At 46.9% G+C, this 24448-nt stretch overlaps 8 protein-coding genes across 8 annotated transcripts; 5 read left to right on the top strand and 3 right to left on the bottom strand.

Annotated features, from left to right (window-relative positions):
- Nucleotides 1-17: 17 nt before the first annotated feature.
- Nucleotides 18-299, top strand: EDB93DRAFT_1062750 (uncharacterized protein; the record flags this gene model as incomplete). The annotated part of the gene is made up of 1 exon (XM_041444856.1): nucleotides 18-299. A coding segment is annotated over one exon (282 nt), but the record flags the coding sequence as incomplete, so codon positions are not given.
- Nucleotides 300-1111: 812 nt separating this feature from the next.
- EDB93DRAFT_1109211 (uncharacterized protein) lies at nucleotides 1112-2856 on the bottom strand (the record flags this gene model as incomplete). The annotated part of the gene is made up of 10 exons (XM_041447930.1): nucleotides 1112-1117; nucleotides 1141-1337; nucleotides 1386-1496; nucleotides 1571-1687; nucleotides 1752-1814; nucleotides 1906-2001; nucleotides 2055-2150; nucleotides 2211-2294; nucleotides 2343-2420; nucleotides 2685-2856. The coding sequence occupies 10 exons, from the start codon at nucleotides 2854-2856 to the stop codon at nucleotides 1112-1114; spliced, it is 1020 nt and encodes a 339-aa protein (XP_041301104.1).
- A 1038-nt stretch (nucleotides 2857-3894) lies between these two features.
- Nucleotides 3895-4351, top strand: EDB93DRAFT_1109212 (uncharacterized protein; the record flags this gene model as incomplete). Its single annotated transcript, XM_041447931.1, has 3 exons — nucleotides 3895-3984; nucleotides 4030-4149; nucleotides 4202-4351. 3 exons carry the CDS (start codon nucleotides 3895-3897, stop codon nucleotides 4349-4351), a joined length of 360 nt encoding a protein of 119 aa, XP_041301105.1.
- Nucleotides 4352-12169: 7818 nt separating this feature from the next.
- On the top strand, nucleotides 12170-13646 carry EDB93DRAFT_1243671 (chaperonin 10-like protein; the record flags this gene model as incomplete). Its single annotated transcript, XM_041452174.1, has 6 exons — nucleotides 12170-12347; nucleotides 12401-12614; nucleotides 12896-13073; nucleotides 13175-13286; nucleotides 13341-13546; nucleotides 13578-13646. 6 exons carry the CDS (start codon nucleotides 12170-12172, stop codon nucleotides 13644-13646), a joined length of 957 nt encoding a protein of 318 aa, XP_041301106.1.
- Nucleotides 13647-14689: 1043 nt separating this feature from the next.
- Nucleotides 14690-15328, top strand: EDB93DRAFT_1109214 (uncharacterized protein; the record flags this gene model as incomplete). Its single annotated transcript, XM_041447932.1, has 4 exons — nucleotides 14690-14813; nucleotides 14902-14965; nucleotides 15015-15063; nucleotides 15116-15328. 4 exons carry the CDS (start codon nucleotides 14690-14692, stop codon nucleotides 15326-15328), a joined length of 450 nt encoding a protein of 149 aa, XP_041301107.1.
- A 2192-nt stretch (nucleotides 15329-17520) lies between these two features.
- EDB93DRAFT_1186558 (uncharacterized protein) lies at nucleotides 17521-19465 on the bottom strand. Its single transcript, XM_041450819.1, has 7 exons — nucleotides 19253-19465; nucleotides 18929-19232; nucleotides 18726-18852; nucleotides 18359-18582; nucleotides 17951-18207; nucleotides 17763-17890; nucleotides 17521-17709 (listed from the first exon to the last, which is right to left on the bottom strand). The coding sequence occupies exons 1-7, from the start codon at nucleotides 19334-19336 to the stop codon at nucleotides 17574-17576; spliced, it is 1260 nt and encodes a 419-aa protein (XP_041301108.1). The 5' UTR covers nucleotides 19337-19465; the 3' UTR covers nucleotides 17521-17573.
- A 907-nt stretch (nucleotides 19466-20372) lies between these two features.
- EDB93DRAFT_1186560 (40S ribosomal protein S6) lies at nucleotides 20373-21836 on the bottom strand. The gene is made up of 7 exons (XM_041450820.1): nucleotides 21653-21836; nucleotides 21542-21593; nucleotides 21179-21488; nucleotides 21032-21138; nucleotides 20866-20976; nucleotides 20747-20815; nucleotides 20373-20695 (listed from the first exon to the last, which is right to left on the bottom strand). Exons 1-7 carry the CDS (start codon nucleotides 21669-21671, stop codon nucleotides 20686-20688), a joined length of 678 nt encoding a protein of 225 aa, XP_041301109.1. The 5' UTR covers nucleotides 21672-21836; the 3' UTR covers nucleotides 20373-20685.
- Nucleotides 21837-21910: 74 nt separating this feature from the next.
- EDB93DRAFT_1186565 (ribosomal S13/S15 N-terminal domain-containing protein) lies at nucleotides 21911-22827 on the top strand. The gene is made up of 4 exons (XM_041450821.1): nucleotides 21911-21973; nucleotides 22023-22063; nucleotides 22122-22322; nucleotides 22444-22827. The coding sequence occupies exons 2-4, from the start codon at nucleotides 22030-22032 to the stop codon at nucleotides 22662-22664; spliced, it is 456 nt and encodes a 151-aa protein (XP_041301110.1). The 5' UTR covers nucleotides 21911-21973; nucleotides 22023-22029; the 3' UTR covers nucleotides 22665-22827.
- Nucleotides 22828-24448: the final 1621 nt, after the last annotated feature.

Raw genomic sequence — 24448 nt, forward strand, 5'->3', positions numbered from 1 at the left:
CTCAGATGTACAAGACTTGGTTGTTCAACAACAAGAAAAAGAAGGAAAGGAAGGACATGATAAAGTATGGGAGGAAATGGACGCCTAGAATGGTGATCTACCAGGAGAATCGGGAAGAGGTGCTGAAGAGGATCGAGGATGAGTCCGGGGCAAAGCCAGGAGATCCTGGTATGTTCAAGCATTATCAGGCGGCTGTGAAGAGAGTCATGGCTGAATTGTCCGACGACGAGTTGGAGAAGGTGAAAGAAACCGCCAAAGAATGGTCCAACAACTGTCCTCCTCCCCATTCACGTTCAAAGCGTGGAAGAACAAAGATGGCGACATGGTAGCATCAGTCGTATCAGGCGGGTCGCCTTCCCATTGGATGGGTAAAGTCAAAAACATGCAAAGGATAATCATCCGAAGCCCTAGGGATTCATCCTCCGAACCCGACAGTGATTTCGGGAATGACACTCATCATATGGATGATGATGATGATGATGATGATGACTCAGCTGATGGTAGATCACCGAAAAAGAGAACCAGAACCGGAGAAGGTCCTTCATCATCACATGCAGAGATGGCAATCCCACCATCAGTTCTAAAGCCTCGCCCTGTCAAGCCGGCGAAATGTGGTGCACTGCTGACATCGCGAATGGGAGACCTCCTGGTTAACCAATGGCAACATTGGTGAGGTTGACGATGATGTTGCAATGGAAGGGAGGAAAACATCACTGGCTCCGAAAAGGATGCGGGGAAAGAAAGCGGTGATTGAGCCATCGGCAAGGACCACCCGGAGTAAGTCGACACCAAAGCCATTAGACAGTACTCCTCGGGTGACAAGAGCAAGGGGAAGGAAGTGATGTACTTATCCCACACTGTCTCCCCTTATGTACATATCCATGTCATGCAATGGGAAGTAGGTTATTGGTGCGCCGGACTCCAAACATGGACCTGGTGATCGATACTCGGGCCTTGGTAGTCCTCAGATAGTGAATAAATCGGAAATGGGAGTTCCATACATCCATAATTAAGTAGTTTACATGACGTGAGTGGGTTCATAAACATTCAAAAGCTCACAGGTAATTTGTCTACTAACAGAAATTGTGTAATTTACATTTGAATTTGATCTTCAAACCTAAGAATGAGGGAATCTAATACCTTGAGCATTTCGGAAGTCAAACGTTCAGCTCGTTGCAGCCTCCAGAGGTCTTCATCAGCTCTTCTGAGTTTGTCCGATGTTTCTGCCCAGGCAGTTTGGAATGGTCTCTCAGCCTCGAGTAGTTGTTGGATGGATGGGTCGGGAATATGTCCGTGTCGCTGTTTGTAATCCCAGACCCGATCTTGAATGGATTGAACTAAGAGACAAATTAGCAGAAAGATAAATGATTATATCAGATACTCACTGCCTGTGTGATTGTAAGACTCAAATGGCCGGAGATCCCAGACCATGGCAAGCAATTCTTCATAAGTGACATCCAGGTGTGGCAAATCACGTTCGGGAGATTTTGCCATCGCTTGGGAGATGAATTAAGTAAGGAAACCTGGATGGTAGGGAGAAACCTACATGCCCTGGATACTACTGGCGCACCTGAGACCTCACTATCCAAATCTGCATGCTCCTGCCTCACCTCACAGTCCATCAGATCATCTTCAGGGCCTAAGTACATGTCTGGGTGAATGGGAGAACCCAGTTGATCAGGTTGGGCTGGAAGAGATTTATATGTAAGGGTTTAGTGAACAGGGATGGTGAGATGTTTTGATTGACAGACCGGGGAATTCTGGCATAAAATCTTCATCAGGCCCGAGGTACAGGTCAGGGTGGATGGGTACATCTGGGTGATAAGTTTGGGCCGGAGGTGATGGATCCGTCAGGCTTTAGTAACCAGGGATGGCCGGACTTTTCATTTCAATCGATGAACATACCCAGGATCTCAGTCATAATATCTTCATCAGGCCCGAGGTAGAGATCCGGGTGGATGGCTAGACCTGGCATATCAGGTTGGGCTGGAAGTGACTGATCTGCAAGATTTTTGTGTCAACATGCATTGTTAGATGATTTAAATAATACTCACTGTGCATCCCAGCCATCAGGTCATCCTCAGGCCCGAGGTATATGTCCAGGTGAACCGGGAGGCCTGGTTGATCACATTGAGCCGGAGGTGAATGATCTGTGAGATTTGAGTCACCATGGATGATTAGATTGTCATCATATCAATTGATAAACTCACCGGAAATTTGAGAAAAGACCTCCGGACCATTGGATGACACAGAACATGATTCTGGATCATCAGCCGGCCCAAGATTTAATTGATCTGAGGATGTCCGGTAAATTGATAAGGTATGATGGATGTTGAACATACCTGTTGACATCCGGGACACGGTTGATTCATCCACATCCATTGAGTTATATTCAGTGACCGGAGGGTCATTGAATCTAACTGTAGCAGGGGAGTTCATGTTCTGTGATGAACTGATCAACTGATTCACTGATTATTGATAACTTCGAAGTTGAACACAAGGCGCCGGCAATTGCTGAAAGTTGAACCACGACCAAACAAGGACAAACAATCAATGAAATTTTACATTGTTAATCACTGATCTTGTTTTTACTGAAACATCATCCTTGTGATAACTGATTTCAACCTGAATACAACTTGATTTCTACCTGATCTCAACACTTTCAACACTTTCAATTGAAATACCATGTCTACTCCAGTTGACACCTCTTTGACCGGCCTCAAGGAAATCACTGCCAAGATCATGGCCATCATCACCGGTGCGCAGCAGCTTCCTCCAGGCTACAGCCACTTTTCTCTGACAACCCAGGTCAGTACACTTGTGGTATGTAGCATTGTCATATTTTCTCCACTTCATTTTTTTCATCATCTGGGTAGGCTGATGCGGTCCGGCAATATGGGAGTGGTCCCTACCTTCCGGGTCTCGTGTGTTCGTGCTCGAGGGAGTTAATTCGTGTTTGGGGCATGACTCCTCAGGTCTGGCCCAACTGGCACAGCATCAGGTACGATGATACCCATTTGTTGACGCACCCCTGGCGCAGCAAGGTTCTTGCCTGTTACGACTGGGATAGTTCTGCTGTCGAGGATCAAAGATAGATCACTCAGTTGACAGTTCGACGGCCTTCCTAGTACAAGGAAGGTGTCTTGGTTCAAGGGTTCACACTGCACGAGCCACGGCTTCTATGCAGGATCAGCAGCGAGTGGCTTTAGCACTTCTGCTTAGGTGGTGAGTGGTTTTAGCACTTCTACTGCAGTCAAGGGTTCAGGCTAAGACAGTGAGTGACTGTCTTAGAATCAGAGTTCAGGCTACAAGGGTGGAGACCTTGTAGATCAGGTTTCAAGGGGAAACCCAGTAGATTAAGTTAAGGAATACAACTATGGTACATGGGGTTTATATAGGTAAAAGGGAGCGGCGCAGCCGCAACAAAAATGGTAACAGAGATAGGAAAAAGAATACAACCTATCAAGATAGTAAGGATAGGTGAAACCGCCATGCGGCGCAAGATAGTATCTATGTTACAATCAAGAAGAAGAGAAGTGCAGACAGCCCGCTTGATAAGAGAATAGCCAAGTCTAGATGAGTCTAGAGTCGGCGGCATGGTTCCAAGAAGGAAAAATAAAATAAGAGTAAATGTTATTGTAACATTGCCTGGGAGGAGTTAGGTGATCATACCTTCAATCTCCTGGTCGTGTCCAGTCCTTCAGTAGGTCCAATTCCTGTGGATCTTCCACCCTCACCTGTCATCGCCAGGCCTTCTACCAACCCTGCCTCCAAGTCCCGGGAGAAGGAAAAAGGTAAGGCAGTTGTCCCAGACCCGGAACCAGAAGTGGAAGGGAGTCGGAAGAGGAAGTCTCCAATGATTCCGGCACTTCCTCCCAACCCCCGAAGTCCACTATGAAGACTCGGAAGCGGGCAAAGACCACTGGCCTTGCCAAATTCAAGGCATTTGTTGAGTCAGAAGATGAGGAGGACTCGGTCACTCAGGTATGTCCTCTGGTTCATTGTTTCATTGTCTTACTCATTTTGTAGCCAATTTCACATGGGGTTTCGGAGGTCGTCCTCCCCTGGCTCTCCCCAGATGTTGCAAGGACGTCCAGATCACCTTGGTCACCCCGGAGCCCAAAGAAGAAACCCTTCGGGCCTGCTATGGTAAGTCGCACTTTTGCATCCAGCACTCAGGTGAGTCCTTACAATGTGCCAGGCAATTGCTGGCAAACGTCCGGAGGTCATCGAGCCCCCTCAGGCAACTCCCGAACCTATGGTAGAGGCACCCCCAGTTATTGACGCAGGTGATATACTCATTCCTGGACCCGTAAGTACACCATTGAGACTTGGTGTGTCTATGAACTGACGTCTCGCACAGAATAACCCTTGCCAGGCTTGCCACAAGATGGAATGGCCCTGCACAACTCGGTTTGACAAGAGGACCGGTGCCCCATGCATGTCCTGCATCTACTGCACCACCAAGAAGATCAAGTGCATCTCCGTGAGTATGGGAACCCTGCCGAAACATGTTCGAGGTCAATCTATCACCCGGTGTCCTGCATGATGTGGGAATCATGCATGGACATGAATACTAGGTGACCCTCAAAAGACAAAGTCTGTTAGCTTAGTCCTCAGACTAGTCAACCCATACCTTGGTTTCAAACCATGGTTCATATTTCCAGTTTTCCCCAAGTTTCATGATCTGAATACGTTTTGACGGAAAAAGTCTAATGTGAGATGGGAATCACATTTAGACCTAGTTGATGTGAGAAGAGAAATGGAGGTTAAGGTATAGCCTTGCCTTTGGCTTATTCACTTTGGCTAGAGAAAACCATAGAGAAAAGTACAAAGCCTATAAAAAACCTATCCAAAAAGACCGTGTTTCAATTCCTGCCAACTGTATTATTTTGACTGCATTTCAATTCCTGCCAACTGCATTATTTTTTTTGACTGTGTTTCAATTCCTGCCAACTGTCTTATTTTTGCTACCTACTTTTCTCTAGTGTTTCTTTACTTTACTTTTTCATTAGGATGCTTTGACTCACCTGACACTTCATAAAATTGTACCCATAGGGTATGATGTCATTATGATGTCATAAGACTCCACAGATACTCCTACAGGTATTCTGTTGAAAGATATTATGTCATCAAGCTCTAGATTATTCTACTCTACAATGATATCATCCATGATGTCATTTCCTTCTAGAATATTCTGCTCCACAATGACTCACTCTGACTCACTCATGGAAGGTTCTGGAATCTTTTGCTCCACAATGATGTCACTCTTGATGTCATTATGATGTCATTACTCCACATTCCAGAATGTTCTGCTCCACAATGATGTCATAGCTCCATCTTTCACTTGTATTTTAATCTTTTATTGGGTTTGACCCAATATTTTGATTGGTCCTCCTTATTTTTTATTGTTTGTGAACCTAGGTTACTTTCCCACACAAAATGTATATAAGGAGAGCCCATTCTCCCCCCAAAAAAATATGATCTCCCATTTGTAGCAATCTGCCTCTCAGATATTTCACTTGCAAAGTTAGTCCCTTTGAAGTGAGACAAGTGCAGGGAAAAGAATTCCCTTGAGATTATAAGTTTCTTACCTTAGAAACTTATTAGTGCCATAGACCAAGTGTTCTTGGTCATATATATTGTCTTTGAGACCCCTTTGTCTCATTGCTCTGTGCCCTTTGACTAAGCGATCTTAGTCATCTATCATATTGTTGAGACCACGTCTCACTAGTAGTCCCATAGACCAAGCGATCTTGGTCAAGTTATAGTCCCCTTTGTTCAAGCGATCTTGAACATATATCGTATATTTGAGACCATTGTCTCACAGTCAGGTGTCCATAGACCAAGCGATCTTGGTCATATTTCATATATTTGAGACCACGTCTCACTAGTTCCAGTATCCAAGTCCAGAGCCTAGAAGGAGATTTCCTAGGCAAATACATTCCAGAAACCGAATTACGTGTCTAGAAGCTTATTCCTAGACAAGAGATTTGAGTTTCAATAAAGAAAAGTAAAGCTCCGGCTAGGTTGATCTTGACAAAGATTAGTTTAGCGAGCCTCCCAAGAACTCACACATTATCTACCACGAAATAGGAAAAGTCGTAGACCGTGTTAATCAAGGACTGGAAAGCAGTCTTATCCAAAGTGTAATTGTGGTGTCATTACATTTACACGACTTTATATAAGACCCTCGGTTATTAAGACACCGACAATATGTTGATGGCTGCACTATGTGCCAGCAGATGAAATCTGACACTCATCCCACCACACCTCCCCTTATGCCCATTCCCTCCACTTGTACTCGACCGTTCTCCCAAGTTTCAGTCGATCTCATCACTGATCTTCCAGAGAGCACCGGCTATGACTCCATTATGGTCGTGGTCGACCATGGGCTTATGAAGGGGGTAATTTCTCGCCTTGCAAGAAAACCATCACTGCAGAAGGCATTGCTGAATTATTTTACAAAAAGGTGTGTTTATGCGATTCGGACTATACGACAAGATCATCTCCGATCGAGGCCCACAATTGCCTCGAAGCTAGCAAAAGAACTCGGACGGCTCCTGGACTACCAGGTGGCCCTCTCCACTGCCTATCATCCCCAGACAGATGGGCAGATGGAACGGATGAACCAGGAACTGGAGACGTACCTCCAGATCTATTGTAGGACAACCCCTAATGATTGGGCCAAACACCTCCCCATGGCCGAATTGTCCACAATTCCAGACGACACTCCGCTCGGAACGCATCCCCATTCTACCTCATGATGGGTTATGAACCCAAAGGCATACCCTATGCCTTCCCCGACTCAGCTCTGCCAGCAGCAGAGGATCGAGTCAAGAAACTCACGAAGATCTGTGAAGAAGCCCTTGCATGCCACAGCCTTGCGCAGCAACGCATGGCAGAACACACGTTGGGCGAAAGTACCAACCTTGGAAGGTTGGGGACAAGGTGTGGCTATCTGCTGCGCATTTGATCACCCACTTCCCTTCAAAGAAACTCGCACCAAAACGATAGACCCTTTACCGTTAAACAGGTCCTCTCCCCTATCACGTTCACCCTCGAACTCCCTGCCACCTGGCGTGTTCCCCACGTTCCATGCATCAGAATTATCCTCCTATCAGGAGACGGACGTGCATGGCGCCCAAACTATACTGAACCGCCACCAACCTGATCGCATTGGGGAAGAAACATTACGAAATAGAAGCGATCCTCCAACACATGGGTACCGGAACGAAACACCGATACCTGTCTCCTGGGTTGGCTACCCACCCTCCTGAACAAACGTGGATCCTAGAGAAGGAACTGAAGTCCACAGCGGAGATGCTCAAGGACTATAAGAGAGACTCAAGCTGACAACAAAGCTCCTCAGTTGTTAACCAGCCATACCATCACCCTCCATGTCTACCACTTCTCCAATGCCTCCTCCCTTTCCCTCGGATCCCACAGCCTCTATCGTCGAACTCATCCACGAGTCTCACCATTTCTTTCACGCAGACCCCGGACTCTCAGAAGGCAATTCTGGGAGGCCTGTTATTCTCGATGCGTCAGTATGTGCTTAGACTCGACAGCTTATTGACCGTACCAAAGACACAGTTCTCCTGGAGATTGTCAACTGCCTTTCGGGCAGTTGACACTATCGCTTTCACAGCAGACACCCGGTATCCTGTTCCCCCTCATCCGATCACCCGATACTCCGTCACGAAGGCCAGAGGTCCCTCTTGAACCTTCTAGCATCTAGGAACTTTGGCGATACAGTCGCCAAGATAGAAGAAGAAATCACATACAACCAACCGCCTATACAGGCATCGTTGTCGAGCGTACTGCCAAGTGCAGTGCTCCAACCCCCCCTTCTGAAAGATCCAACCTCATCCCCACCGACCTCACGTCAGAAGAAATCGACAGAATGTTCGCAGAACACGAAGAAGAGCAGTATAGGATGATGACTAGCGACGAGCTCGAGGAACTCCGAGCTGCCATCAATGACGAGGTCGTAGCCAATGACCCGTTACCTGCTCCCTATAAAGGGAAGAAGAAGCACGAAGAAGAAAAGTCAAGTAAGGAAACTCGCACACCACCTGGAGAGAAAGACGAACGAAGAAGACAAACCGAGCTTGGAAGCTCGTCTTACCACTCCCCCTCCAGGGTTCACCTCTACCGATGACATACCGATATTATCTATCGGGTCACCTATCATAAGGATGACACCCCTATCCCTGTCCCTCCACCCACGCGCACCCCGACGAAGTCACCGACTGAATACGAGTGCATCCTTGCACTCGGATTACCTGTCACTTGACATGTACCGGGCCAGATCCCACTAGGCAACAGATACTTAACGATACGCACACTAGGACGACCCCACAACCTTACCAGTGCAACTTTAAGTGCAGGGTCTGCCACCAGTACGGCCACAAACAGAAACAATGCGAGCGATATTTTTGCCGCATTTGTGGACGGTTCACCCCCGGACATCTCACCCCCTTCTGCCCTCACCTTCACGGCAAGAAGATCCTTCGTCGAGGAATATCCTCTGAAACGTTCTATACTGACATGCGTCAGTTAGAAGCAGCATACGATCACGATGCTGCACGACTTGAACAGAGAGAAGAGAACACGTTAGAAGCCATGGACGCACTCCGCGACCTTGACTGCGACCCCTCTTGGTATGACAAGCTATGGAATGACTGAACATCGTTGATTTCAGTCCTAGAAACCAGTGGGTAATGATTACAAGACATCTAGACGCTTGGTCCCCCCTACCATTTTTCTCTCATCCTTCTCGGTATCAGCCCTCGCATCATACACACTTATCCCGACCCTCACTCCATCGTATATCCTTGTCATCCTCGCATTCCCTTTCACCTCTACCTATCGATCACGCAGAGCTCAGTACATCTGGCCGTGACCCTTTCACTGACGAAGCATACCATGCTCCGTTCACCACCTGACTGATCCTGTGGACAGTCCCCTTGCCCTTACCATCCGGACGGTATCTATGATATGATGCACGATGCATCCCCTTTGCCCCTTTTCCCTTTCTCGACCTTTGACTCAGTGTGCAGTCGCACATGTTACTTATACTTAGCTCCGCAGCTGCAACAATCGTGCCCCTGCGCATTTCACTTCTTATTTTGACCTTGACTCACTTTCTTATCAGCACGTTCTGGTTCACCCGTGTCTCACCCCGAACATGCCTTCCTTTTATGGTTATGCCCTTTACTGATTACTTCACTTGGTAGTACGAGTTATCACCCACTAATACGCCTCCTGTCCTCTATATAAATTTGCTACCATGTACCATATTCCCTAACTTGAATCTACTTGGTTCTTGACCTCCTACTCTCACCAGAGTGATCCTTTCTGCCTTGCCAGCAGTCTATATTTCTATCTTCTTATCTGTCCTTCGCGGATAAGCCTATAGTCTCGATCTTTACTCATCGACTTCGTCGACGAGCAAAGCCCCTGTTCACTAGTCAGACTTCCATCCTTCTAATTAACGACAATCTTACGATTAACCTTCGGGTGTCGTAAGTCTTGGCAGATACAGCTCATCATCTAGCATCCGCTTGACATAAGCTACCCAATTTGGACATAGGCGTCAAATCTTACTTGCTGAAGCCTCGCCAGTAAGACCCCTAACCTTGGGCTAGCCCAAGGACATCCACGACCGTTGACGACACACGCTCTGTTTGAGCATCGCCAATAGATACCATCCAAGTCGTAACACTCTGTCACTTGTTATACTTGCGCATACTGCTCGCAATCTGACACTCATTATAAAGTTTCTGACCTATTATCGTGAAGTCCAAAAGTTCAAATCTTGGACATCGCACTTTGGCTTCGGACATCGGATAAGTACCTTTGGACATCATCAGATTACCTTCGGACATCATTTCACAGCATCAGACATTTTCTTATTGCATTACTGACACATTTTACTACTAATACCAATTAGCAATCCCTTTAGGATTGAACAGCACTTGCCCTGCAAGTATAGCAGCATAGGTTGTGCTAAGATCTACCTAAATATTGTTAACTAGGTAGTACAGTTTCTGCTGAGCCCAGCAGAGATTTACTCTTTACAACATACTCATGATCATCCTTGAAAACATGCATAGTGATTACCAAACATATCACAAGCTTATCCTTGCCTGAGGGGGGGCAATCACCATCAACATGCAATTGTTTCCCATCCGAGAAGAACAGAACCCAGCAGTCTGCTGGATTGAAACAGACATGGTCAATAACCCTCTGGGTGTGGGATGATTGGCCTGCCACTGGACAGCAAATTTGGGTGCCTGAGTGGCATGATCTGGAGCATTAGTGCTAGTACTACCTTATGAGCCTCGAGTTTGCCTTGGCTGTGGCTAATAGGTCCCTGAATATTGTGTTGCATAGCTTGGGTAGGCTTTGAGAATCTCTGCAAGTGCTTGAGGCATACAGAATGACAAAGACATGGGGGTCAAAGGGCAGGCATGTTTTTTGAAGTCCAAAATGATGCTGAGTGTGCCGCATGTCATGGTGGCTGTTCTTGCACAAGTTTTGTTGAACTTTTGCTGAGTTTAGCGCTGTTTAGTGAGGTCATAATTTTTTACTTTGAGTACCACTATTGCATTCATTCTCAAAGTTAATATCACTTCTACTACCGGAGTTCACCATAAGCCATGAGGGAGTTACAGGGGACCAGTGCTGGTGACACTGAGACTCAAGGTATGTTCTAACTTTTTATCATTTTTCTATATTCTTACTGCAAAGCATCTTTGCACTTACCTGTTCTCTCGCAAACTTATCAATGCCTACAGATCTATACTTCTGGTCTCTTGCATCGCGCTTCACAGTGAAGCAGTTGCTTTCTCCTAATTGATCACACAGATTGGTCATGTCATTAAACAATCTTGTGACTCAACTCTCCACCCGCTTTGCCATCGAGGCAATGACAAAGACTCAGATGAGGCTATCACACTTCACAGCAAATGTGCTGGCTTTGCGCCTGGTCAGTCACACAGATTGGCCTGTATGAGCACTCGTATGCACTCAAACATCGGAAGACTCAGGTGACCCAATAGCCCAGGTGCACCATCAGTTTGTTCATTATGTTATTGTTATTTTTTGTATTTAAATCTGGCACTACAGGATGATGATACTACTAACATTTTTGGTCACCTACCTGCCCTTGTAAAGCCTGCAAAGACCTCTCCCACATATCCGCTGGTATGGGTGTGGGTCTGACCTTCGACACACCTGTGCCAATCCCTAGTCATCTGATGGCTTGGTTAGTCTAGTGAGAACTTTGCAAGGGCTGCAGTGACCTAATGATTCAAGACCCATTAGCTAGAACAACATAGCTGACCATATAGTACTGAATTTTGTACAATACAAGACCTGTGTGTGTTCAGCATTGTGTGTGTCATATGTATGTGTGTGTATAATTGTTGAACTGATCCAGTGCCATACTTTCTTGATATCCTTCCTACTCACACATAAAATATCTGTGACAGAAGTCTCAAATAAGCAAAGAATGTGACTGGTAAGTTGAGACGAGGCGAAGACATGCACTATTGCCAGGTGGAGTCAGGGTCTGGCGGTTAACTGCCATTACGATTACAATATTGAATAGACCAAAACAATTCATGATGATTTGCATGTGCTAGCTCAAAACACGAACACTAGGTGAGCACAAACTCGTGGGTATATCTAGTACTACAAATCCGCATGCGGCCCATGTGTCCGGTTTTCGCTGAGTTACGGAGTTTGCCGTATACGGACAGTCCCAGATGTCCTCGAGAAATCTGTTCCACCAATCGTGTTGCTCCGAATCACCAGCGTCGTAAGCTCACTGTAAGCATCATACTTCTTTTGATAAGTGATGATTGTGGTCTTCTGCTTAGAAGTGAGTGTCATTTCGAATTCCGGATGAAACATTTGGGCGAGTCGGAGTTTGATAAACGGTGATCGTGATCTAAGGGTATCCATGTGACCTTCGAAGTCGGAGCAACCGAGCCTTAGCTGTGGCATCAGACGAGTACTGCCATTCTGAGAATGCTGTGGTCCGTGGATAGCCATCAAGTGAATTGATGCGTTGGACTGATCACAATCACAGGCGTCAAGATAATGTCCACTTATATTGCGGGCCACTGTCTAAGCCTCTTGCATCCATCAAGTCGACATGTCCCTCCCAACGCACACACCAGTTTGGCGTATCAAGAATTCCCCTCAAGACTCTGTAGTTCTTGATTTTTCTGATGATGCAACGTTTGCCTTGACAGAAGAACCTCTGCCTCATGTTGAGGATGGTGAAATGCTCGTGGAAACGTTGTACATCTCCAATGACCCTGCACAACGAGGTTTATATTATATTCAAGGTTGGATCTCAGTCGATGGTGACCATGTTCTCTAGGATGGATCCAGAAAGGTGTCTTGCCAGAGCGCCTTTACACCGCTCCTGTGCGTGAGGGCGATGTAATGGCGACACATTCCATCGCTCGTGTTCTCGCAATCAAGGACAACACCGGCCATGGATTTAAGGTAAACGACCTGGTTTACTGTTTGACTGCTGGGTGGCGACGATACGCTGTGATCAAAATAGGCCCATCCTCATGCCTACCCGTGATGTACGCAAACGCTTTCTCTTGTTTATCACATCGCTGACCTGACTAGGGTGCCTGAAAATGTGTCGCCCACTGCCGCTATCGGTCTTTTGGAGTCCCTGGATTTACTGCGTACTGTAAATTGTCATCAATGCGTGGTATCATCCTTTGCTTGACATGTTCATAGATGGTCTGCTGGATATTTTAAAGCTCAAGGAAGGAGAGTCGCTGATTGTCAGCGCGGCTGCGGGGTGAGTTTGTCTTGGCCTGTATGCTTGTGTTGTCCGCTAAAAGCGTGGAAATAGTGCGGTCGGGAATGTCGTCGTTCAATACGCCAAGAAAGTGCTCAAGGCCAAAAAAGTGATTGCAATCACGGGATCAGACAAAAAATGCCAATGGATCAAGGAGCTCGGTGCAGATGTGGCCCTCAATTATAAATCAGATACATTCCCTCAAGATCTTATCGACGCCACCTCGGACTTTGTGGATGCATACTTTGACAAGTGAGCTATTTGTACTCCCTATATCTTGAATATCTACTTACCACCTTTCGCCATGCAGTGTGGGGTAAGCTAGATCAGCAGGAGATTTTGCTTCTGTTAGCTAAATCAAATGCATTAGCGGTTTTTGTCCTTGATCAAGTGATTCCACGAATCAAAGCGCATGGCCGTATCGCAGCTTGTGGCGCCATTTCAGGTTAGAAGAATATGCATTCAGCTGGTATGCATAGTTATTGACTGTCCTTTCCAGGATACAATAAGGACTCAGGGAAATTACCTACGATGGGTACCACCTGGATCGAAGTAATCACCAACCGCTGTCTATCAAAGGCTTCGTTGTGCTTGATTTCATGTTCCCGAAGGACGGGCCTAACAGAGTGGGCCACGGAAGCCTTTCCAGACATTGCTGGAGCAGTTCAGCGGGGAGAGATCACGCTTGAAGGCACTGAGGACATTGTGGAAGGTACCCTTCATTGACGTCCCAAAGGTTTGGGGAAGGCTTTTTACTGGTGGTAATACTGGGAAGTTGGTGACGAAGCTTACATTTAGTGCATGATAGACGACGGGAACAAGCATGTACATATTGCGATTCTGATGCGGCCCACAAGTGATGAATCTGACCTGTGAGAAGCATGTGATATCTGCATAGTATCATGTGTTGTGCCTAGCGAGGCTCAGTAGTTGTTAGGAACCACACTGATCCTGAGGTGTTGCAAATTTGCAATGTCTCTAAGTGGGACCCCCGTAAGCAATAGGTTGAGCGCTTAAGCACAGTCACGGCGACCACGCACGTTAAGTCTCCCTTCTAACATTTAAAGGCTCGCGTACACCTGTTTTGCACTGATGGCAGACATCTACTCGGTATCAAGAAGACTGTTGACTCGGACTAGTATCTCAAAATGCAATGAAGTTGTCGCAATCTCACTGTCACCTGTCCTTCGCCGAAATCCCACTATATTGTTACAGTGTACGTCGTGGTGCGTATCTGTACATACAGGTTACATTACCACCAAAGGGTATCTCTGCTCACGCTCTCGAGCCAGATGTGCCATTCCCATGAACCACTGGCGTATCTTCGAGATATCTTCGGACCCGGAAATGCAGCTGCGCGATATATTTGGATTTAAGGAACTGACTCGTCGATTCGGCGTTTATTTCCCGCTTGAAGTGTACCGTGGTATTTGGGTTGGGAGACATGAAAAATGACTGGTTTTACTGAAGATTCGAGTCGCTCACATGGGGTCCTGTATAAAAAAACTTTGTCAAGTCATCTCTCGGGTTTAGGTAGCACGTTCTCAAGACCATGCTGGGTGGGTCGTGGTTACCCTATGCAGCTGGCCTCATTCCCTGGACTAAACTTAACTAACCCATACATGACGTAACTTGCTTTCGAACTAGGGATCACTTCCTCCGAGCCGTGGGTGCCCGTTGGACCTCAAGGCCTTAGGCTCTGGTCCATCAGATCTATACTATAATAGTCCATCAATTTCCTTTTAATTCCGGGTAGGCTTTCATGCATGTTGATACAGGCGCAACAGTGCCATACTATAATTCAATTAAGAATAGAGCCGAATCGTCTCCCTCAGTCCCTCCACCATCATGGCCGCAAACTGCACCCCCACTGCAGAGATACCAAACCCTTGCACATCTCTAGCATTTTTAGCTCCTGAGTCAGCAATGCAGCTCGAGGTGTCTCGATATCTCTACTGGGCTACAGTCCGGGGTTTGTTCGTCTTACTTCCATAATGCATGGCAGGATTTGACGCACGATCTCTAGGCGTTCTTGTGGGACTGGACTATATCTTTACCAGATGAAATCCGAATCTTCCGAAAAACAGGAATTCGCCTTCCAGTTATCGCCTACGTGCTATCAAGGTAATCTCTTCCATCGAAATAGATCGAGTTTACTGCTTACTGTCCGCAGATTTGGCACTCTAGCCTATATTATCATCGCTACAGTCTTTCAAGGTACCGTCTGTTCATAGTAATCACCAGCGTAAATTCCTGACTTTCTATACTATGTAGCACTTCCGGTTCACGGATCTTGCCAAACTATTCTTTGGATCATTGGTTTCAGCTATCCCTTTGCAGCACCCGCTACAGCGGCATTATTCTTCTTTAGGGTCCGTGCGGTCTACGACCGTTCAATCATCGTCACACTCATATTCGGAACATTATGGGCTGGGGACATTGGGTGCTGCGATTGCACTCCCATTTACGCTTAAGGAGATCACATAGGAAACGACAGATTATTGCATTCAAACATCTGTAGCACCAGGTGCTTCTGCTGTTGTATCATAAACGCCTGCAGCGACACTCTCGTCTTCCTTTTCATTTCATGGCGCCTCGCACTCAATAACTTTACTGCTGAATCCTGGGGCACCCGTGTTCGTTCCTTCTATAAAGGAGATGGACTCCCCAGGCTCTCTAAAACCCTGTTGCAAAGTGGTCAGGCATATTATTTGTACGTACAAAACTTCGAATCGTATTGATGACGCTTATCAATACGTCTTGCACAGGGGCCACTGTTGGATTGAACGTGGCAACCATGATCATGATCCTAGTTCCTACCCGCACCTCCTGTATACCACGCTTTTTTTATCGCTTCCCAACATCGCCCTTGAAAACTCAATGGCATGTCGCGTTTTCCGGTCAATCCATCTCGGGACCATTCAGTTCCCAACCTGGCACCTCATACTCGTCAGGTCGGGCGCCTTCCGGAATCCTGTTTGTGGATCGCCCTCCGCATGCCATTAGACCACAGCTGTACAGCGATATACACTCAACTCCACTCGACATCAGCGTCACCACACAGCATTCGAGTTTTGGATGACACGAACCAGAAAAAAATTCATACATAATTGAACAGGAAACGACCGATGTTGTCTAGGGGCAAGCACATTGTCCGCAGGTGGTTACAGGTATTGTGAGAAATTCGGGTTATTGATACATCGCCATAGTGTATGTAAATATGGGAGTCGCTTTACAAGCACGCTTATTTGTTGTAGTCTCATTTTACTGTGCCAAAGCTATTCATATACCTTCATCTTGAACAGTAGCACAAATAGAAACGCAAGTGATTTGCAATCAAATATCGCACAATGCACAAGATCGTTTGCAAGTCAACAGCACAGCGACACCTTTTACGTGTGTAGCGACGAACGTATGTTGGCCAGGAGCCATGTCTGGAGCACAGACCAGTCGTCTTGCATACAAGACGTGGGATCATAAAAGAGAGCATGAAGGCAAGTTACCGCAGTTTTCCAGTTAGATTGGTGCGACGATGAGAGGTTAGCATCCGCATGCCGATAACTCCACTAAAGGCACATTTTTCCATCCTGCATCCACTTTCAGCCAGGCATCGAGTGGTTTGTCCCCACTCATGAATTTGCCATCCTCGTAACGAAGAACCTGTCGGCGCAATTAGGGACAATGAGGAGCATAGAACTTGCCACCATGCACTAAGGAATGCGTCTGCGCCCAGCGACGTGATTGGGACAAGCTTCCTGAACACAAACTCGACTGCCGCTTTCAGCCTCCCGTCTTGAATGCCTAGAGACCTCCTGATTTTTGTCATGAACGTCTCGTCAAACTTGTGGAACTGGCCCGACCATGTCGGGATGTAGTCTTTCACCGTTGATTCCTTGTTTGCAATGGCATACACGTTCTAGAGTATCTCGTCCTCGCTCTGACGGTTCACGCAGACTGCTCCTCAGTTGCAATGTAAAACCATAAAGGAGCATCAGCAAGTTTTTGAATGCCTTCCTCGACGAATTGGGAGATCCTCGATAGAATATGATATCATGTTTCGCAGTCTAGACAGAGGGTGACTCACTCTGAGATAACGTCCCCAGTCTGTCGAGTGTTTGGACTTTGTCACATGATTGTAGCGACGAATCACGAATGAGTCTGTGACTGCGTAAGTTACGATAAAGAATGCGTTTGACGTTGTGAGCAGTCAGCCGTCTCACATAGTGTTTGCTTGGAGGAACATGAGCAGTCATGTAATTTACGCGTACAGTTCAGAAGACGTACGCAGCATAATTTGTTTGACTTGCATTCCCAACGGTACCGACCCTGAGAATGAGATTTAGCTTGTTCACGAAGCCAAGACCCTAACCTTAGGATCGAATGGAGCATCGAAGTTCTCAGCGGATAGCCCAGAAAAGAGACCATCTACCACAACCACGAGAGGAAGATGCATCCCCCAACGAACCCTGGAGTTGTTCCACAACACTTTCATGTCAGGCTCGTACAAAGCGTTGATTGCCTCGAAGCGCAGATTTGGATCAGGCAGGTCTTGAGATGTACGATGATGCACTGAGATGCAGTTCTCCCCTACGCCGAATTCCGGCATGCTTGGACAGTGAGGTCAGAACAAATTCCTGTTTGTTTCCTGTACAAAAAACGGGTCGCATTGCTGTCTAGTCCGTATAGTTCCCAATGATTAAACATGACAATGATGACAAGATATAGTTAACATTCAGTTGTCAAGGATCAGAAGTAAGAACCTCTTCCATTGATTCAAGTAATTCATCACATCCTCCGTCTTCACGATATTAGAGTTGTAATCAGCGCCAAGGTCGATCACGCCCCCCCAGGAGGAGAGACGAAAGAATCTAAGTGTTCCAGTTAATTGCATTGCAGAACCACTAAGATCTAGAAAACTCACGGGCCGGGGTCTAATCTGTTCAGTGATGTGAAAAACTTGTTCACTGTAAGGACGGGTTTCCCAGTGTCATCCGCAAAAGTGTGATTCAAGTAGTTCTCCCCTTTGCCGTCACTGGAAAATGAGTAACACTGGTTGGGCGGGCAACCTGCTACGATATTACCAAAAAGTAAACTATTCGTAACCTGCACGTACATGTTTGTAGATGCAGCATGCACATTGATCATGGCAAATGCTTCACAACCCTGCGGCATGCAACTCAACCCGGCGGGCAATTCTATAAGGGCTCGATACTGTCCCTTGGCTATGTCTGCTACCCGTAAAAGTATGTCCCTGTCCAATGGCAAGACACTTCCGTCAGCGGACAAGAACGCTGATACCGAATCCTGGCTATGGAAATGCCAAGAGCATAACCTGGATGTAGCGCGTGTTTCGGATCCAAACCGGCCTCGGAAATTAGCCATAGATGTGTTGTTCAAGTAGTGAGAGGGAAGACAGAGAATTGGGTGGATTATCGGCTTATAACGACCATTGCTAACGCAGCGTGGGCTAGTAGATTCTCAATCCGACATACTGATAAAGGGGATGCGGCTACATACCAAGGTGTGTAAGTGTGAACCCAGATATTTTCGAGGCAGCCAGAATTCTTTCTGATTCTTCCCTCGTGAAGAGGACCTCGGCGCGACACGTCTTCGGCCACTTTGTATCTTTGGGGCGGAGCGCTAATCCGTATTTATCCTTGTGGTCAATGATTAGCAGCGAAAAAAGATCTGAAGAGAAAATGAATAGCACCTTCGTCGACGCGCCCCAGGCAGAGAGGACACTTCCAAGGGACCTTGTAGTAATCATGGTCAAAGCAAGGGTCTTCTAGCGAGTCTGGCGAAATGGGAAGGGATTCTTTGAGAGTTCAGGATGTTGTAGGCTGCCGGAGGGATGTTCCCCAGCTCATTTCCCCATTCCATAAACTCGGACGCGCTATAGGAGTCGGAGAGCACCTTCGCCAATTGTGCGAGGTAGCGATTCACAACGATCTTTAAACCTGCACCATCAACACAGTCGAGTGATGAGTATGGAATAGCAGAAAAATTTGGGACTATCCCATTTGCGATTTCGCCAGGGACAAGGTGCATCCATGATAATCTCCTTCAGATGAGGGACCTTCTTCAGACCCTCGTTGATCCGCAATTGGTTGAGGTCGATATGTGAGGGTGGATGAATAATGAGAGTGCGCTGCACCCACCGGCTGATCTCTTGCGGACTCGCCGTTGTATAGATCAACATGGGCAGCTTGTAATCGGATTCATTTAGTATGGATGACGCGATGGTAGGAACTTGGAAGCGAAGCCAGGACCAACATTCTTGAGCGGAAGAGCTGAGCTTGGTGATGCTCATAGTGTCATGCAAGTCGATAGTGACTCCAAAGAATAACGTTTGATCGCCCTTGAGATAGCGGTTGCAAATCTCGTGGACAAGCTCACCGCCTCCAAGAGGACGAGTAATCCATTCCGGACGCCTTCACCTTTAAAGGGCTTCCATTTGAACTGTTCTAAGTCGTAACGAATCAAGATATTAGCCATCCGAGTCGGTAGTATGCCAAGTTGTCTCAGTGACTGAGGCTGAAGCGCTGAACAAGTTTCATAGAAGGCTTAACGTTCATCATTGTTCGGTACCCTAGTAATGGCATACATGCCAGTGCAGGAATCGGTCGTTAAAGAAGACAGATTCACCCTCTTAACTTTCTCAGGCCAATACCATTACATAATAATGGATGCACGAAACTGGTGAACTGGTGAAGAAAGTAGAAGTCCACATATCACAATTTGAATTAGTATGATTCTGTTATCGAGAATAACATCGACATCTTTGCCCTTGTAAACTCGGAGGAAATGAGGTTTTTTTTTGAAACTTGAAGATCAAGACACAGTACCAATATCGCTCGAACGGGAAGGTGGAACAAAAGCTGATGGTTGACCGACATGAATCAAAGCTGCCATACTGTTGGTAAGGTTCACCATATCGAAGCTAAGACTGAAAGCTCGTAACTTTCAAGGGTACGAGGATGTGTTAACCTCAGTGGAAGACATACATGTGCGTCTTCTGTTAAATCTCGATGTATTTCCTTGACAAGCCAAGTTAGCCAACGTCCCTGCAAGACGGCTCCATTAAGATTGCATATGCCGCCTACATTCAATTAGAGAACCGCGTTTGAAGATAAAATGTTGGACTCAGTAACGGCCCAGGAACATGGTAATCAGAACCCAATGCCAGTGAACTCGCCTTGCGCGGTGGAACATGGGCTCAAGGCGGCCTATAGACACATTGACTGTTCTTTGTAGGAAGCTTTGCCTTGATTTTGATGAGCAAATCCCAGAATTTACACGAGGGGAATGAGGCACATGCACAGTTAATGACTCACTATGTGGTGCAGACCGGTGGACGACACGTGCGGGTGATCCGACAGCTGACCCAAGCTCGTGATAAAGGCGTATGGCTCAACAGACATGTCTGTGCAAACGTTCAAAGGCAAGGAAGAGCCGAACGGCTACAGCCTTCCTTGTAGACAGCATGAAGTAATCTCCCTTCAGGTTGTAAAGATATCATGCGACTATAGCAAGGGAACAAGGAGGCAGGGCGAGCGTAGACATCAGACCCATTTTATTGGCAAGAGTCGATCTAGTGAAGTAGCCTAATCTGAAATTTAATTGACACGACAATCAAACACGCAATGACAAGCTCAGCGATCCAGCTTGAGAAAACACGGGGCTTCAAGAGTAACCCAAACCTTGGGGTACGTCATATTCACTTGATACTGACATATCAGCGATGCGATGGGCTTTAATGCAGGTAGTATAGCGTCAAAGCATGGTGTGACATGAGGTACCATAAGAAGCATGACATGAAGTGTGGATGATGTACGGGGATTATTTTAGGCAGTCCTGATGAATTGCATGAGCGCAGATCATGCAGGATGACAGTTCAAAACATACTTGGTGTGCGAGGCTTTGATGGCTGCAACCTTGGCCTTCTTCTCAGCAACACGCTTTTGCATGAGGGCACTAAATGAGAGGTTACTATGGCAAGTTTCGTGCAAACAATTATCACTGACTCGTATTCTGCCTTCTGCTCTTTCTGGCGGTCGATCCGGCGACGGTTAAGAGAACGGAGGTGACGGGCGCGTTGCAGACGGATGGGAGTGACCAATCTTTGGATTTTGGGTCTGGGTAGGGAGAAAAATTCAGCCCAGAAAGAAAGGGAGGTGACTTTACACTGACGCTTTGGTGTAAGGTTTGGCGTTCTCCTTCTTCGAACTCTTCACCTCACGCCTTACAACGTACTTCCTGACATCATCCTCCTTCGACAAGTTGAAGAACCTTCTGATCTTTGTTGCCCCTTTTAGGACCAAGTCGCTTGGGCAGAACGGTGTCGGTGAGCCCAGGGACATCATTGTCGCCCTGTTTAACGATAACGACGGAGAGGACGGCAATGTCAGGGCCAACGATGCAACCACGGACGGACTTGCGCTTCCTCTCGCCTGAGCGGCTTGCACGGTAGCAAGTGTGGTTATCGGTCAAAAGCAGTCTGATACGAGAGGGGAGCAGGACACCCTGCATCATGGGGAAACCCTGCTTGTCGTTACCACCAGTGATACGGAAAATGTAACCCTTCCATTCGTCTCCAAGGATGTCCGCCTCGACCTCTTGCGAGATCTTCTTGTCGAAGAAGATACGGCTAGTTTGAAGTACTTTGGTTAGTATTCAAAGGAAGAGTTGTGCCAATCGTACTATCTTCTCTCTTCATCGATATTAATGGTCTTTTGAGCCCCAGTGGCGGGGTCTGTATCAAAGGTCAGTTCATCGCATTGGTACATGTTGGACATTGAAGTTTGAACGCACTGGCAATGTTGATCTTCATACTGCCCACGTAGAATTGTCAATACAAGCTCAAAATTGACATCAGCATCGATAATTCACCTTACGAAAGGAGAAAAGGCCTTATCACCGTGGGCTGCAGCGACGAGGAGGAGTCTTGATCTTGCTGGTTAGCCAGGGCCTTGTATTCAACAGTGGCAGATTCCGGCTTGTGGCTGAAGTGGAAAATAAGGTTTGCTGCTATACAGTTGCTAAGCCACACACTAACCCGTCACGCGTCACATTACCTTTCCGTGAACGCGTCCAACGACACTCCTCAAGACATCCTCTCCGCCAACAAAAACTGTGAGTGTTCTGCAAAGTAGAATTGTTTCAAGCTGAACAGATGTTATAGATTCATCATGGGTCGTATGCACGCTCCTGGCAAGGGCATTTGTACGTAGCAAAATATCTTCTATTGATACATGGAATGTATCTTGATCATCTTCACTAGCGTCCTCTGCCCTCCCTTACAAACGTTCCCCTCCTTCATGGCTCAAGACTACGCCAGATGAAGTCGTCGAGCATATCATGAAATTGGCTCGCAAGGGTCTCACTCCCTCTCAGATCGGTGTTACCCTGCGTGACTCGCATGGTATCCCTCAAGTGCGCTTCGTCACTGGTAACAAAATTCTCCGTATCCTCAAATCCAACGGTGAGCGCTTCATTGACGGGTTAGTTCTCCAAACACTCATGCATTGAATTATCATCCGCTTCGTTGCCGTGCATTGCTGCTACTGCATCTTGTTTTGTACATGCCTTTTGTTTGGGGATAGGATTGGCACCATCCATCCCAGAGGACCTTTGGCACCTCGTCAAAAAGGCGGTGGCCGTGCGCAAGCACCTTGAAGTCAACCGCAAAGACAAGGACTCCAAGTTCCGTCTTATCTTGATCGAGTCTCGCATTCACCGTCTTGCTCGTTACTACAAGACGAAGCAGCAGATCCCTCCTACATTCAAGTATGACTCTGCTACGGCTTCTACTTTGATTGCGTAAGCAGTAGTGGGCTCTGGCGTGGCTGTTGGAGCAAATCATATTCTGATATTTGTCGCACAATTCCTTCACCGATATCATGCAAAAAATTAGGCTTATGCAGAACTATGCTCAAATATCCGGGCTCGTGATTAAGGAGAACGTAAACCCAGATTTCAAGTTATCGTTGGTATTCCATTTCTATCGCTCACCGGCTCTTACATTGCCGACTACTAGCTAACTGACGACCGCTTGGCGGTGATAGCGTTCAACGTTTAACCCTGTCAGTGTTTCCAAGCGCAGTTCTTCAATGGAATGTTAGCAGCATGGCAGTGCCACATCATGATGCTGAAGTTGAACTCAAGACTCTCTACATCAACATCCGAAGTTCCATGGAGGTATCGATTGTCGCCTTGATTTCATGTAAGAACAATAGCATTGTTCTGGTTTAAAAGCGAACCATAAAATGCATTTTCTTGCCCACAATCGACGAATGTGCTTTTTATTTCCTATCAGTAACCTGTTCAGTTCCGAACTTGGCATCATGGTCAATAGTAGTGCCACTGGTCCTCGCAGCGTTTATTTCGCCTCCGGGCCCAACACTCCACTTTCAGGTGGCTCTGCTGCTGTTAGCGAACATGCAACGGTCACATCCCGGACATGGTGTGGTTCCACAAGTTTGACGAGACGTTTACGACAAAAATCAGGAGGTCGCTAGGAATTCAAGATACTGATGCTGAGAGGGGCAGTCGCGTTTTGTATATATCGTATTCGGGAAGCTTATTCCAATCACACCGCTGAATGGAGACGATTTTCTCAGTGCATGGTGGCAAGTTGTCCTATGTATGTCTGATTTTTCTTGTGGTATTCGTTGTCTCTAACCGTGTTGACAGGTCATTATACCCTCTGGAAGCACGACGTCCATACACCGCGACATAAGTCCTAACAATCTCATGGTCTACTGGTTGACACGGCCAATGGATCGGGGTCCTCAACGATTACGACTTATCATCGATCAAACGTGATGGGCCCAGAGGGAAGCAGGTCACAGGAACAGTTCCATTCATGGTAGTTGACCTGCTCTCCCAACCTGTCCTCGAAGGCAAAGCCACACACTTGTACCGGCACGATGCTGAATCGTTAGTGTGAGTCCTCGTGTGGGTCTGTCTTAGGGTACCAAGGAGGCAAGTTGTTGAGTAATGGCAGACTGCTCAATGACTGGCACAAATTGGATGCTCCTGGATGCTGGAAGGAAAACCAGCCTTTCTGGGCCACATTCGGCACGGGAAGGCCGAGGACAGCGACATAAAACCTCCGTTGTCACATCACTCTAACTGGAGAATAGCGGGAGCTTGCCTGGACATAATCCATTATACTCCCGTGGCCAAAATGGACGAATTAAATGGGCCTATTCTTCGGAAATGGCTCCTGGATAACGTGGAGTCTGTCGCTCCGGCCATGATAGCTCGTCATCCCATCAATGCATCATAAGGTTCATTCAGTTCGGTAACTGTGGCATATTTGTACATTTATGGGTAAAGAAAACACTGAGGTATGAGGCGTGCGCTAACAGTGGTATCAATCTATGCATAAGTGTGAGCAACGAAGCTTAATAAGTATGAGTGCGTACACGTTTAGGCCACATAGCCTTGAACTTTTCATGGAACTCTTCGAGCGCACCGTTAACCACTTCAAAAACTCTCCAGTCCGCGCCCGACACTCCTCGCGGTCGCTGCGAATCATGAGTCAATTCACCCCTTCCCTGCTTCCCAGATGCGTCGTCCTCCTCTTCTTCATCCTCCCACTGG

The sequence above is a fragment of the Suillus bovinus genome (genome assembly GCF_016758785.1).
Source record: "Suillus bovinus strain UH-Sbo-P2 chromosome Unknown EDB93scaffold_145, whole genome shotgun sequence".
NCBI lineage: Eukaryota > Fungi > Basidiomycota > Agaricomycetes > Boletales > Suillaceae > Suillus > Suillus bovinus.

Bases quoted from the DNA above. Each gene is read 5' to 3' on its own strand.
- EDB93DRAFT_1186558 (XM_041450819.1), bottom strand. From the start codon at position 19,336: ATGGCTAATATCTTGATTCGTTACGACTTAGAACAGTTCAAATGGAAG. The intron at 18,853-18,928 runs GTCTGAAGAAGG...CAAATGGGATAG, and splicing joins CCAATTGCGGATCAACGAGG to TCCCAAATTTTTCTGCTATT. The intron at 17,891-17,950 runs GTGCAGGTTACG...CCGCCCAACCAG, and splicing joins CTGCATCTACAAACATGTAC to TGTTACTCATTTTCCAGTGA.
- EDB93DRAFT_1186560 (XM_041450820.1), bottom strand. The intron at 21,489-21,541 runs GTACGATTGGCA...ACTTCAAACTAG, and splicing joins ATCGATGAAGAGAGAAGATA to CCGTATCTTCTTCGACAAGA. The intron at 20,816-20,865 runs GTCAGTGATAAT...CCTCTCATTTAG, and splicing joins GAGCAGAAGGCAGAATACGA to TGCCCTCATGCAAAAGCGTG.
- EDB93DRAFT_1186565 (XM_041450821.1), top strand. From the start codon at position 22,030: ATGGGTCGTATGCACGCTCCTGGCAAGGGCATTT. The intron at 22,064-22,121 runs GTACGTAGCAAA...CATCTTCACTAG, and splicing joins CGCTCCTGGCAAGGGCATTT to CGTCCTCTGCCCTCCCTTAC. The intron at 22,323-22,443 runs GTGAGCGCTTCA...GTTTGGGGATAG, and splicing joins CCGTATCCTCAAATCCAACG to GATTGGCACCATCCATCCCA.